Here is a 15,622-nt window from a genome sequence, read left to right as displayed (position 1 = left end):
TCATTGCTGGTACAGCACTGGCGTTGTACTGGCTAACTCCATGCGGGGACTAGATTTTTGGTGTTTTTACCCTAAGGGCTACTACGAGGTCTCGTTTATGACCCCACAATATACTGTTGCTCTGTTGGCAGGGATAGAATCTGACACTGTCAGATAGTTCACGTTAATATCGTTGATGTCAGTAAAACTAGCAGCACAACTATAGAAATTTTTAGGGTTGACAAGCTCTTTCTCAAATTTTAGCACCTCGTTTATTGAATTTTCAACAGCGTCAGAGGATTGCTTCTTCTTGTACATACGCAACTACCCCCGTTATATGTGATATACTCCTGATAGCAGCACCAACACAACATCCTAGCCTCTACCACGAACCTACGTCCGCAGCTACACCTGTCGTACTCATCGAGTACGCGTTCGCAGTCATTGCATTGTTCCATTACTAGCTATTCTAAAGCATGAATACAATCCTCCAAATCTTTAATTGCTTGTTCATTCTCCTGCTCCTTCGACGATTCTTGTACTAATGCCAACGCCATAAATGGTAGAGAGATACCAACGCCGGTTATGAAGATCATAGCTACTAAATTTTCAAATATTTCAAATTTTGATTAACGGTTAATGCACATTTATTTATAGTATCTTTTTTTGCATTGTTCCCTTTATCTTTCAAACCAAACCCAATGCCAGAAATTCCTTTTGCGTCAAGTCGCCCCCAAATCTGACGAGGCGTCTCTAGTCTGGGGCAGCCCTTCCTTTGTAGCGCCTTTTCAACAACCACAGCGATATTTCGTACGCACTGTCATACACCTTTCGCCCCTTCCACGTAAGCCAAGCAGCACGCATTTCCACAAAAGTAGCCCTCGTACACATACTCGCCGCCATCGTCGCCCATATGAGCAGCCATGTTTTCTTTGACATGAAAAAAGCCAGAATTCGTCGTATGTTTTGTACTCACCTGTGGGGGTTGCACCTGACGCCTATTTTGTCGCACAGTTCTACAGAGCACCAGTAACAGAGTACCATTTTATTATACATTTAAACGAGGTCCGAGGATTGCTGAGCAAGTTGGGAATTTCACCTACATATTGGGCACATGTTGTTGGGCATGTCCTGCGTCTTGAACTTGTTTGGTACAAGCCTTAGATGACAGACATGTCATTCAACGGCTTTGTTGCACATGTCCTGAGTCTTGAATTGATCCGGAATAAACCAGAACATCTCGTGGTCCTTTATGAAAGCTTTGTTGCACATTTCCTGTGTCTTAAACCGCTATGGTATAAACTTGAGTATCAAGGGATCTTCCTCAACAGCCTTGCTGCACATGTCCTGCGTTTTGAACTGGTCCGGTATGTACATGAACATGCAGGGATTCTCCTCAACAGCCTTGTTGCACCTTTTCTGTATTTTGATATGATCTGATGCCTTTTTGAACTAACTCATCTCCTTTCTTACACACAGATTTGTCCAAAGATTGCTGAGCATGTTGAAGGTTTTGAGCATGCGTTGATTATCAGCGGATTTTTGCCGATTTTGTGGTGATGAGGCGCAATGAAATCTGTGACGTCACAAGCAAAATACTGTATGTTATTTTTTATGAGAGTTTGACCGTGAGATTTAAAAAAACTGGGTATACACCATCCCTTCTACTACTTTTTTTATGTAGCACACTTAAAACTGTCAGGGAGAGTCGCATTCTCAAAAAAATCCATTGGAGCTTTAAATTCTTAAATCTTTTTTATTTTACAGCGTCACAAAGCGGTTAGCTGGTTTTTTTTGAAATGTAATCAGATGTAAATATTTGAGATGTGTTATTTCTGACTTTATTATTATTGTTGTTGGTGTTGTTGTAGTCGATGTTGTGACTGTCGATGTTGTAACTTTCTATCAACTAGATTTTACAACTTGCAAACTGTTGTTTTTTTATATTTTGTGTGTGGCTTTCTTTGGAATATTTCATGCACTTTATCCCACTTCTATTTTAAAGAAAGTTTTATCACAAAATTAATCTTTTTACTCTGAGGCAAGTCAATGGGGAATTAAAAATGAAGGATGGTAATTACAAAATATGCGGCAAAAGAAAAAGTGCAAGTTGAAAAATGTGGGTTATTTGTTAACCCAAAGTGGCCTTGGATGGGATGTAGCTCTGATTGAATTATTTCAGAGAAAAAGTAATTTAAATCAAGTGTCGGTTTTCAAAAAGGGGCGTAATAATTAAAAAAACATGCCAAGATAAGTCGATTTACAGGCAAACGTGCAATGGTTAACCAAAATTAAAGCAAAATCAGGTTTACTATGCACAGTGTCAAGGTATACAGAGAAATCAATGTGCATTGAACGAATAGGATTTAAAAAGGACAAATGGAACAACATGTCTTAATTTTATTTTCATTATATGGCTCCTCCCAAAATATTTGCAAAAAAATAGTTTTTATATACATGGTTATATATATAGTTTTATATATTATACTTTGGTATTTTATTTATCTAACCGTCACTGTCATTTGTAGCTACAAGTGTACGAAAATTTACCATATAACAGCAAAATACCCACGCTTTGTATAAATCAAGAGTATTCGGCTAGCACAAGTAGTAGAAATACTGAATCGAATAGCTATATCCCCAATAGGGAAGGCAGAGGGAAGTCTGATCAAAATCATAAAAAATTATTCTGTGCTAATTTTTCTTGATAGTCCACTCTTACTACTACTAACAGTTTTTGTATTTTCAACTATTTTGAACCCCCCGTATACAAGTGAATCTGCTGCAGGCTGAAATGTCCTAGTACAGCTTTCAAAGCCTGTAAAAAATTGTGTTTACTTATGTTTATGTTAAAAATGATATTTCAGTTCTCATTTCCATGCCTTTTTGCTTAAATTTGTGGCATGTTTGCTAGCTCACTGGAACTTCTCCTCCTGCGTCAATTTTTTTTTCGTTTTTTTTCTGGCGATGGTAACCTTCGATCAGATAGGCCAAGACTATTTTTGGTTTGCCATTCTTAAAAGCCACAGGTTTTATAGTTGGTATATTGTTCATATAGGTTTTTTTCCCATCTTTAAAGTGAGCAGAACAAACTCTGTGTCCAGTTCTTGGCTTAAAATTTTTTCTGCTAATTTTCGAAAGCCTTTTTTTCCTCAGTTCTTATTCTTTTGGTATGATATAAAAAATAAATTCTTGTTGCGCTTTGAATTATTGTAACACTGGGGAACACAACAAGGAAAGCCCCCCTCATGTAGCTACAGTGCTGGCGTCAAAAGTCTTGTTAGAGAATGAAAGAAAGTTGTTTGTTAGCTCTCTTCTGTAGAAAAAGTTAGGTTTTAGAGAGGTTTTGTGAAATCAGGAGATCCAAAGCTACTAAAACGCTGTTCATAGGTGTTATGCGTGTTATTATTCATGAATTTTCTGTAGCACACTCCATGTTTGTTGACAATTTTGATTACAACTACCATAATGCATTGCGCTTAAGTGTATTTACTGAAATGGTGAATTCAAAACAAACTTTCATGTTTTCAAACCGTGTTCAAATTTCATTTTATAGAGTATTAAAAGAGTGCACTAGGCTCCAATTCTTTGATACAATTTTGAAAAAACAGGTTGGTAGAGGAACTTTCGATAAATCCAAAAAAAAATCAAAAAATGCCTAATGTGTAAAGTGTCGACTATCAAGTTAACGAAGAAAATCAAGATACATGATCAAATTTGTCGAATTCGAAAAAAGAGTATTGTGTACCGCCTGCTTAAACAAAACTAAAATAGGCAAACAGGAGCTTATTCAAGTTTTTAAATATTTAATGTTAAAAGATCAACATTTCTAGGGATTTTAACTATTGTTTCTAAACCTCAGATAAAATTCATATAGTATGCTGTTGCACCAATCATTAAATAAGTACTTAGTAGCAAGTCAAAACATTGCTTTTCTTGTGCGCATTACCAATACATCATGATAATTTTTCTATGCGTTCTTTACTCTCTGATTTCATTTTGGCAAAAACAACAACAACAACATTTGTTCCATGCATCATTCATATAGTTTCGATTTTATTTTAATTCTAATGGGACTTTGGCAAACCTAAATTTGATTAATCTAATTGTGCATTATCATATATCATCATTTTTTATATAATTTGGTTAAAATTTATAATTGTCATCAAAAATCTTATCTCCCTCCCATGTAGATAAAATATTTTTATGCTTAATTTTAATAATAATTTTATAATTTAATAATAATTTTTATCGATTCTTATTCTAACTAAGCCTGGGATTGTAGGTGTAACAAGAAAATCACTTTCCAAATTAAATGAGTTAAATAATCTAAATTATGCAACACTGATAAACAAATTAAATTTTCGATATATTAGTCTTAATGTCTATAAGGCAAGCATGACCTTTGCTTTCCATATAGTACGACTAATACAATTCTAAAAGATCAAATCCTTGCAAATTCTGATGGCATACAAAATTGATTGATGTTGTCTTCATAATATATATATATAGCATTAAAATATGTTTTTAATAAATGCAGCTAACTAGCTAGCTATAATTGTATAGCCTAGCTGCTCTAGTTCAAGTGGCAGATGATATAAATTCTCCCTGGGTTTGATGATCTCTTCCCAAGTTGTTTTCTCAATATAGAGATTTGTTAATCATAGCTGTAGCTTTTGTATATAGTTAACTGTCATAATATTAAAACCATCATTCTTGTATGTGCACTAAATATATGTTAACACAGTATGTATTTGTGATTTTATGCAGCAAATTTCATTGACGACAGAACTAAAATGCTACAGTGCATATGACAAACAAGTCTGCTGGCAAAACGTCATGTGACTTGTTTAATTAGTGCATGTTTGGGGGCAAACAAACACTGTGGTCAAATGTTCCTAAAACATTATTCTTCGTAAGTGATGTAAATTCAGGTGAGTGTATTGTTTGCCCCCAGATGAGATGCGATCATTGCCATAAGAAGAGGGCTAGCTAGCTAAATAAACAATCCAAGCACAGAAGTTTTGCACAAGCAGCGAGGCATATACATGCATATTGATGGTCGATTTCTCTTTCTTTCTTTGACGAGATTCTGTGTATAAAATTTGAACCATAGACTAAAAATAACATCTAAATGTTTGGCTAAAACGAAATCTTCTCCGTTTTTAGCCATTTTACCCTCGAAGTGTATTTTTGTTGCTCTTAAATTACAAAGGCTGTTTATTTTAGAGCTTACTGACAAAAGCGGCCATATCTCAGGATCAATACTGGGACAAATTTTCTAAACTGACATACAATGAAAATGACATTAATCAATCTTTAAATAACTCGGATGATGACGCATTCAGCCCTGCAGATTTTAAACATCTTGTTAACCATATACAGACAGAACATGTCGATTTCACATAAGAAAAACCTTAAAACAAGATCGAGGATTGTGGCGAATATCAGAAAGTACAGTTTGATATTGCAGAGACTTCAGCAGATGAAGAATACCGAAATAACGGGGAAGAGAATGCGTCAACATCTTGGACAGAAGAGGATGTGTCAGCATCTTCGATTAAAAAGGATTAGACAGATGGCGATGCAACGAGTGGCACTAATACAGGTTCGTATATAGTTGGTGGTGTAGAAGAAGAAATAACATCCACAGAAAGCAAAAAGAAGATGATGAATTAGTGAGAGAAGACAGGACAGGAGACAAGTGACCATCTGCAGAACGCATACAAAAAGGTGAGAATGCATAATAGGGGAGACCTAAAAATGACGACCAAGATTACATAGAAGGAAAAGCGTACAAGAAAAAAGTCAACTACAAAATACGTTCTGAATTCCAAAGCCAGACCTTTCACCCAATCGGTTGGAAAGATTTATCAAGTTGGACCAGCACTTTGGGTGTGAGTCCAAAGGGGATTGCGATGCACAACGGGAGGAAATTCTAGTTTCAGGACTCAGAGAAATCTAGAATAGTACGTAAGCATCAATAGTAAAAGAGATTAATTTCGTGACCATACGTTTTAAATAAACTGAGAAATTGCTACAGAAATATACCAAAGAAGAACAGAAGGGAAAAGGTCCATTTTTGCTTTCTGATAATACAGCTTAAATTATAGTTCAAGAGCTTGTGACGTATTCGTTCAACCCATAAGGTACAGATTGTTTGACCTGATGTACCGAGAGTAATAAACTGGAAATACAAAAAAATATTTGTAAGCTTCATTGCGTTGGGGCCGTTTGTCTCCCCATGCCTCTTAAATTGTCCTAAATTGGTCATGTTTTCACCCCATCGGGTACATCATCAAATCTTGCTAAAAATATTCTTATAAGCTAAGTATTCGAAATTTAGAAATTCAGACCTCCCTCAAAGAGGCCGAAAGAGACCTAAAAAGGCCCACATAAGGTACACAAAGAATTCAAAGGGCCTATAAAATACCTCATAAAGTAGATGCACCAAAATTTGTACTACTTATATAAAGGAACTTAAACGAAAAAAAACTTACCAGATATTGAGGTCCTAAGTCTTAGTTAGAGCCCCCACAAAGATAATAAAATATTATCATTCATGCACAATTCATGAAAAAAAATCCCTAGTTTATTAGAAGATGCTAATGAACATGTTCTTTTAGTGTTTTTATTGAGCATATTCTATACAGACCATGTTCCAAATTTTAATAGCATATAACTAGATATTGTGATATAGTAGAATAGCATGTGAGAAAGTGAAACGACGAAAGATAATTTGAAGAGATAGTTTAAACATGGAAATGTGGCGTATTAAAAAACAGATTAATGGTAATGATATATACATCTATTCTTGACTACACATTTTATTTTAAGAACACTCTACTTGAAGAAGCCTCCAAATCTTATTTCATAATTCTTGCAAGAATGTTGTTGGTTTTTTTTGGTTCTTTGAAAAATATGATAATACTGAACACAGAGGTAATTATTTCATTTTTGCAGAGTCTGCAATTGAATTTTCAACAACAGCAAATTCTGAATGTAATAATAATCAGAACGCGGAGTCAGGTACTAATTTTATTTGCTTTCAATCATTATTGTAATTTGTACTTTGCAGTAACTAGAATTACATTTGGTGGGGGATTTTTGTTTAAGAACGTATTTCAGTTTACATGTTGGTGATGGATCCAGTGATGGAAAATTAACGCTTTTCAAAAAACAATCTTATGAAATGTCAAAAGGTTTTAAGCAGTAGAAAAAAACAAAATCTCAAATACAGCAACTTTTCTGTTCCAGAAAAAACAGATGTGTACAGGGTTTTCATATGCAATGTTATAGATATTTAATGCTCTTTCTAAAACACAAAGAAGAAGAATGGCAGATTGTGATGAGCATATAGAAATACCTCTCGAGAAGGAAGTGCCCTGGAAGCTGGGTGCAGGCTTTAAGAAACGACCAGTTCAAAGAATCTCCAGTGCAATTTCTTGTTCAGATCTGGGTGGATGACAACCTTATTTCTGTACTTTAAGAAAAATCAGGTAATATTTGCTACTTCACATGAAGAAGCAGATTCGCGAATGATTTATCACCTCACATCAGCATCATCGCAAATAATGTAGTAATATGCATAACTGAGACTGATGTTTTAATTATAGCATAGTTTTTCTTCATTCGATCAGCAAATCCATTTATGGTTAGATACACTCAGATATATCAGTGTCAGCCAATTGTAAAAAAAGTTTGGTGACGTGCTATGTAAGTCACTCCCTGCATATCACGCTTTCAGTGTCAGTGGTTGTTATTACACTGATGCTTTCAGTCATAAGGGGAAGATTCAACCACTGAAAATCCTGACAATTCTGTTAAATATTGAAGAGATCGTTTGCAAATTGTATGGAAAAAACCCATTTGTTTCTGTTGGTGAATTGAGATTGGAGTTATTTCTTCAGTATAAGCCAGAAAACAGCGGTGAAGCTATATATTCCTATGGATTGTAGCTTTCTTCCACCTTGCTTTCAAGTTTAAAACAGAAGATATATAAAATGAACTTTATAACTGGGAAATGGTTAACATCAGTTTTACCTGCTCCACCCTAGCTGTTACAAATATGTTGTAGATGGATTCTTAAGGAACAACATTAAGATAAATTAAGGAAGATAAATTGGTTCGAGGGATATAAGTCACCAAAGCCACCTGATATATGTGTTGAATGTGATAATGCAGAGTTCTCTGAGGAAGGATAGTTGATGAATGATAATTGTACTCTACCTACAGTAACTGTTCGATTAAGGTGGGTTTTATTTCTGTGTATTTTACAAGAATTTAATCTCGATGAATTCAAATGAACGTGACGACGACGTATCTACTGATGAAGAGTTATAAGACAATGAACAACACATTTGAGCATTTATTTTATTACAAAGTTGTATCAAATAGTACATTCCATTCTTAGTTGGTGATTTGTGATTGTTGTGTTTGCAATAAGTTATTGATGTGTTTATGTTTTTCCTTTTTCATGAATTTATGATATATTTAAATTATTAATTTTTTGCTTACTACCTTATTAAATCATCAATGATGATGTCATAAGGTCAGATGGAGATCTTTAAAGCTAAATATCTCACGAACGAAAAAAGATTTTTTAAAAAGTCCAAAGAACTTAATAAAAAATTTTTTATCCTCAACAACATATAAAAATATCATTTCAATGCAGGAATCCCTTAAATTTTAGAATCCCAAATAACGAAATCATGTTACAAAGGCCATTTTAGTTTGGATATGATGGTGGTGTTGAGGCTCTTGAAGTGCTGTGATTATTGTCATAATTTATATTGAAGGTTATTCAGATAAAGTTTTGCTACTCAGGATTACCTTTCTGAAAGTTGCAACAAAAACAGATAAATGAGAAAAATGACACTTGAAATAGGGAGGAACATTGAGCACAATATGTACCCAACCCAGGCTCTAAATAAGTTATGCTTTTTTTACAAAGAACATAGGAACAGAGAAGCCGGTAATGGTTAAAAAATAAAAACAATGATATTCTTTTTTCCAAAAAAACATCTTTTAGGGCTGAAATTTTCGCAGAATCAATTGTTACGATTTTGCGAAATTGTACCTAGATGCTGCATCACGAATAGTTCTCATACTGTTAAAAAGATAAAACGGCGTAAAATGTGAGAACAAAATAAGAACAATAACCCTCAGGCTGAAGCGAAATTTTATGATTCTTATAAAAAAGTGTATTCTTATGACAAGATATATAGGCGTCTAATGAATTGTACAGACTAAAGAATAAGATCTCGCACTCACAATTCCTGTTTTCGCCATGGCTAACGAGTTCTGTAATTTCATGGCTTCTACAACCACAACTTCTTGTCCCTCAAACACCTGAAAGATAAACAGTTCAAACATAATTTGAAAGCAGTTTGATTACACACTTACAAAGTTTTAAGTAAAAATCATTACTAAATCAAAACACATTAAGATTTTCTTGAAATTTGATTTATGTAATAACTAAAGGGACTTTCCACCCGAAAAAAAATCTCCTTTTTCCAAATACCTTTTTTGTGTTTATAGTTACACATTGAAATTTTGTTACCTTTGTTAACTTTGGCTTTACTTAGCTTTAATTTTCTGGATTTCTGCTACACTTTGGAGACCCCACAATGGCGTTCTCCTATTCAGATTGTGCGTACTTTTTTTTTGATTTTAATACAGTTGCTTGTGTCAGTAACTGCAATTCCGTTAATTTGAAATTTATTTTAAGGAAGAGAATATTTTAAATGAAAAAGCTCTTTAACACAGGCAGAACATTTTGATGATGATGATAATAGTGATAATGACGATGATGATGATGAATAGTTAAACGTTACCTTATCTCCAACTTGACAAGAGATTGAGATTACCACACCAGGCATAGGTGATCTCAAAAAAGGTGAAGCATCCTCCTACAAAGTGATGTTATTTTTAGAATAAATTACTTTCAAAAAAAAGAAACAATGAGAAAAAATCTCTAACACACCTTTGGTTTTTCTTTCATGTAAACGCTTAAGTCATCTTGTAACGCCTCCATTACATCTACTTCAAACTAACAGTAAAATCAAAACACTGGTGCAAGGATTTTGGAAATGAGCTTTGAATATGTGCTATAAATGAAAAACTCACCACTGTGCCACAGTGTTGAATCTTATACGTCTGTCCCACTCTTCCATAATTCTAAACACGCCAATGTTAAAACCAATCTATCCATTTAAATATGTGATAGACAGAGTATAATATATATAATTTTTTGCCATTCTGATAAAAGTAAATGAAAAATTTGTACAAATAAATAGGGCGAATTACTGTAATACTAGTTGTATGTCTGTGTATTTCTGAAGGTATAATGTGCATCAAAAACAAACAACACTAGTTTGAATTTTGAACAGACATTATCTGCATTTTATTTATTTCATGGTTATAATCCTTAACACCAAAGGACTAAAAAATTAGGCATGAAAAAATACAAAAAATAAATCTGCTAAAATTACTTGAACAATGCGAAAAGTAAATCTGGAAAAACCCATGAGATTTAAATCACTGACAATGTTATTCAAACATATTTCATGTCATAGAAAAATCCACATTTCGCAACTATTTCAGTATATTGCACTTTGCCCCCGACAACAATATCTTAATTCCAAATATTAAATAGTTTGCGAGGAGTAAAACCAAACCAACAAAAATCTTAAACATTTTGCATATTGTTTTTACCCATACGACCTTACACAAGATGTCCAATAACCATGATTTCAAACACATTAAATTTAAATTTAAAAGAATGAGTCATTTCGGTAAATTGAATACAGATCCCTGAAGAAAAGTTTATACAAAATATAATATAAGAAACAGCTAGTTCTTTTTATGTTGCACAAAATCTCCACAAAATTTGAACATGAAATGTCAAACAAACAAAAACAAAAACAGTTTCAGTAATAACTTCAGATACAACAAAAACAGTTCTTTTCTTATAAAAAAATCTGTTATTTCAGTATTGCATACCGTCCTTTCCCAAAAAAGTTTAAACGAAATTAAAAAAATCAATGCTTACTGACACAAAATATAATATTATTTTGATGTATTGCTAATGTCCTCTACCACAATATTTTATCATAACAAAACAAACCATTATTTCCTGAAGCGGAATTTCTTTTAGATGTGGTCCAGCCGAAATTTAAAGAATAAGTATACCAGGCGATAAATTAGGTACACCCAATGGGACGTTTTTATGGGCGCCTATTCTAGAGTGACATTAACATATGCTGGCAGCTAATTTTGATCATCATAGTAATGGCCACTGTCAAAAAGACAATAAAATCGCTATTACCTTTCTACGATTTTCTACTCCTCTTTTTCTCATTTACTAGACAATGGAAAAATGTTATTCAAAAGAGCACCTTTTTTTCAACTTCAAAACAAAAATGGTGCATTAAATAGACAACCAAGGAAAATATAGAGGTAAGAGTTGTTTTGCTAATGTTTGAAATTTTATGTAAAAACGTAGGATTTCGTGGAATTTAAAAAATGCAGCATTTGATGGACAACTAAAGAAATTACACACAAAAAATGCCTGTTCAAGTATTACCCAAGTTTGTAAAGCTTTTCTTAATATCATAATTTATTTGCAACAAAATATAAAGCTGAAATCTGATTGAGTTACATAAAGTAGCGGAAAAACGTAAAATTTGTTGATGTGTCCAATAAAAAGAACAGTGGAAGTAACAAAGGACTGTTTTTTAAAATAAAGACAACTGATGCCAAAACATATCCATTTACTGTAACAGAGCCATTCGGTAGAAAAGCCCATCAAATGATGCTATAATAATAATATAGTTTCAGGTAAGGCAATAACCTTTGGTGAACTTGTCTTTGTATGTCTGAACGTAGTTAGTACATTCATACTTCTCATGCCAAATGAGGAATATTGCTTAATAGTGAATATTAAAAAATATGTATTGCCTACCAAATTATTTTTTATACAGATCGACTTATTTTTGGTGTGTAAAAAATTAAAGGATATTATTATCATATAGTCACAACTTTTCATTTTGATAATTTTTTTTTTAATAAATTTTTTCGTCACGCCACACGTAAGGGGAGCAATGCGTGGGGCGTAAAGAAGTGACTGAAGATTTTTGTGCCATGGATAACCATGCTCACTCACGCTAGGCAATAAGAATATAAGATAATCTTTGGCGTTGCGCTCTTGTTTAAGTAGCACAGATAAAATGTCCTACCTGAAGGACGACATCTCTCCCGTTTACATTTGCTTCAATACAAAGTGAAGACAAGTCCCAATTACTTCGCAGTTCAATAGCTTCATTGCCATCAATACCAATCTGAAAAAATCTCTCATCTTAAATAAAAACTAGTCGATAAGCCCATGAAAGAATGAAAATTTGACTTATTGACTTGTCCATATCCTGAAAAATTACTTATTTTGACGTTATGTCACAAGTCGATAAAATAGATTGATGTCAATTTTTTTAAATAAATCAATAAATCCATTTTATTGCAGTTATAACTTTAAGGGCAAATAACATGGAAACCAGTGAAAACAACTGACATCATCTCCTGTGTGGATAACTAGGAACCACCTGGCACCAAAATGAGACCAATTTTAAGCAGATTCATGGAAAGAACTAGTCTCTTAAAATAAAGTGGTAACTATCCATCCGTCGTCCAGGCCCTTTTACCTGGTTTTGTCTGAAAAATCAATGTGAGCAAAAATTAGTACTCTTTAAAATTTTAGATCTAAAAATGACATTAGGAACAAAAGAAAATAACATAAAAATCGACACGTATACCCTTGAAAAAATGTGCACATGTAAAACATAAAACATTTACTACAAGCACAAAAAAAATATGACATACTTTTAAATTTCCCCCATTGTACAAGCCAGTAACTCCATATTTTCTCCTTTTGTGGCCTAACTGCAAAAACAGATCACAAGAGATTGGTTTCGAAGAGTGGTAGGCAACACTAAATAGATGCACTCTTTGTAACATAACTGTAGGGGAGGCAACACCAAATTTCAAAAACATAAAAAACCCTATCCAACAAAGTCAGCATTAATTGAAGGCATTGCTTTTGATGAAGGTCACAATTCGATTAAAAAAACCCTCCGTAATTATGGATTTAAAAAAAAAATACAGGCTCTCATTACTGAGTCCCCCAATCAACCTGCACAATTAGGTTACCAAGGGTTTGGCACAATATAAAATACGATTTTAAATTTTCGCTTTCAAAATACAACCACTAACTCTGAGTTCAGGAAACGTGACGCTCTATCCTCTCGTTTTACATGCATGAATGCTGCTACCGTAAGGAGCTCATTTTTCTCTTGGATACTTAAACTTCTTCCTAAAGAACAAAAACAGTATTAACTTGGAAAAGGTAAATACACGTGTGTGGCTAAAATCACTTGTAACACACGCACCATTAAAGCCATCAGGGTATTCATGATTAAGAAATGATGTGGTAATCTTCCCTTCCCTGAACTTTTTATTGTCGCAAATATCACGCAACAATGAGATATTGTGAGACAACCCTCTGATGACGTATGAATCTAATGCTTTGTCCATAATGTTTAAAGCCTCCTGTCGGTCTGCACCATATGTTACCAACTAAAAAAATCAGGGACTGTAGTTAAACCACTTGATGCATATACATTAAGGGTAAAGCGTTGTGCGATGGTGAGAAAAATGCCAAATTTAGGCCATAAACGTTTACGACAGCCCATGTTTTTTTTGCCAAGTTTACGGTAAATACTTTCGCCATTAAATTTTTTAAAAAAGGAACATGTTTTTACGTTTTTTAGAACATATCTAAATACTGTTAATTGTCATTTTCATTAACTTAATTCTACTAATTTTTTCTTTTATTTTGATTCACCGTTTGGAAGAGTGAACAGAAATTTGTGTTTTAATACTTTTTAGGGTGCAAGAGAATAAAAAGATGGAGTTGTGCAACAGGAACACAAAAATAGCAGAACAAAAAAACACGAATTATGTATAATTTCATGATTTTTTGATCTGGATTACTTCAAATCTACTTCAATTATAATATACTCAGTAAAAAAAGGAAAAAAAGAAGAATAAGTAAGGGAAGTTATTATACCTTACATATCATGGAATCATAATATATGCTAATCTCACTCCCTTCTTTAATTCCGCTGTCGCATCGAACCTAAAACCGAATAATCCAGTTTCACTTCTATTACAAGATCTTTGATTTAAAATATTGCAAATAAAGGTAAAAGGTTACGTTTGGTATGTGTGTGGGTTCTTCATAATGCTGCAACAGTCCTACAGATGGCAGACCAAAGTTTTTGTAGGGATCCTAAGATAAGATTAAGACTACACAATACAAAAGACACTTTCTGAAAAGAAAACATAGCAACACAATTTACCAAATGAAAAAATTTATCCTCGCGAAACAAAAATTTAAAAATTAAAATTTCACTCTTGACGTTTTAGTTAATCACGTACTTCAGCATAAACTCTGCATTCAACAGCCCAACCATTTAAAGGGACATCCTCTTGCTTTAATATTAGCTCTTGGCCAGCAGCACTTCGTAACATTAACTCAACCAAATCCACACCTGTTGTTAACTCCGTGATTGGATGCTCCACTTGCAACCTTGTATTCATTTCCAAGAAGAAAAAGTTTTTGTGCTTATCTACGAGAAACTCAACAGTTCCTGCTGAATTGTACCCAACTTCTTTGGCCAACATTACAGCTTGTGTACCCATGGCATGTCTTGTTTCTGGATCCAAAAATGGACTAGAAAAACACTTATAATCAAGTATGCATGTTTCCTCCTTTTACAGATCTCTTTTGAACACATAAAAAAGTGAATGTTACTTATAACGATAATTAGGGGTGACTCACAAATCCAAAAGTATAGATTAAACATCAATGCAAGGTTAGAGCGGTACATCATACCATAAAACATTGATAATTTTAGGGAGAGGGAAAACATTGACGTTTAGCATTTTGATTGGCGATTTCCTTACCTTAGAATAACCTCAAGATCTATTTTCAGCATGTTTCATGCCATTCAACTTCGGCCGTTAATCCATGCGATAACTAGCAATGTGGCATGTTGCAAAAATATTGGATGGGTGTTTTGTTTCCCTTATAGCAATGTAATATTTGTGCATAAATTTTAATTGAATATTATATTATTATTATTATTATTATTATTATTATTATAATAATATTATTAATAATACTTATACGGGTTGGCTACGTCAGAAATATTTATAATGTTCTGTTATCAACGAGGACCTGAAAAGCTTTTAATAATGATATTTTTAAAAGTGACACATAGGTATTGCAATGTTCATTTTTATGGCTGTAGCAAAGAGCATTGTGTGCCAAAGATGCATCTCTATAATAATACAGAGCCTCGGTGTGTCTGTCTGTCTGTCACTTTTGCAAAGACAATCTTTTTTACAACCAGAATGCGCGGCTTTCGAGTTTTTTTGTTTTGTTTACATTTGTCTCGCAACCGTTAGAAACCATGTGATGAAAATAAGCAATATGGTTTGCTCAAATACATACTTTCGAACAGGACAGCATTTGAATAGAAAGTTCCGTTGGCGTAAAAACAAAACATAAAATTTCTCGACATAA

At 33.5% G+C, this 15,622-nt stretch overlaps 1 protein-coding gene across 5 annotated transcripts in view; it reads right to left on the bottom strand.

The window, feature by feature from the left end:
* LOC130636174 (propionyl-CoA carboxylase alpha chain, mitochondrial-like) overlaps positions 1-15,622 on the bottom strand; it is an 82,149-nt gene that overhangs the window by 15,780 nt on the left and 50,747 nt on the right. For 4 of the 5 annotated variants that reach the window (XM_057445808.1, XM_057445810.1, XM_057445806.1 and 1 more), the window contains 11 exons: positions 14,473-14,767; positions 14,249-14,323; positions 14,102-14,170; positions 13,422-13,608; positions 13,246-13,345; positions 12,856-12,964; positions 12,219-12,320; positions 10,108-10,158; positions 9,965-10,030; positions 9,816-9,890; positions 9,253-9,330 (listed from right to left, as the gene is read on the bottom strand). In XM_057445808.1, coding sequence (XP_057301791.1) covers positions 9,253-9,330; positions 9,816-9,890; positions 9,965-10,030; positions 10,108-10,158; positions 12,219-12,320; positions 12,856-12,964; positions 13,246-13,345; positions 13,422-13,608; positions 14,102-14,170; positions 14,249-14,323; positions 14,473-14,767 — 1,207 coding nt within the window. Of the gene's footprint in view, positions 1-9,252; positions 9,331-9,815; positions 9,891-9,964; positions 10,031-10,107; positions 10,159-11,325; positions 11,345-12,218; positions 12,321-12,855; positions 12,965-13,245; positions 13,346-13,421; positions 13,609-14,101; positions 14,171-14,248; positions 14,324-14,472; positions 14,768-15,622 lie in introns of those variants that run through there. The other variant, XM_057445811.1, reaches the window with a different exon arrangement.

This window comes from Hydractinia symbiolongicarpus, chromosome 3 (assembly GCF_029227915.1).
Source record: "Hydractinia symbiolongicarpus strain clone_291-10 chromosome 3, HSymV2.1, whole genome shotgun sequence".
Lineage (NCBI taxonomy): Eukaryota > Metazoa > Cnidaria > Hydrozoa > Anthoathecata > Hydractiniidae > Hydractinia > Hydractinia symbiolongicarpus.
This window is presented reverse-complemented; position numbering and strand designations above follow the sequence as displayed.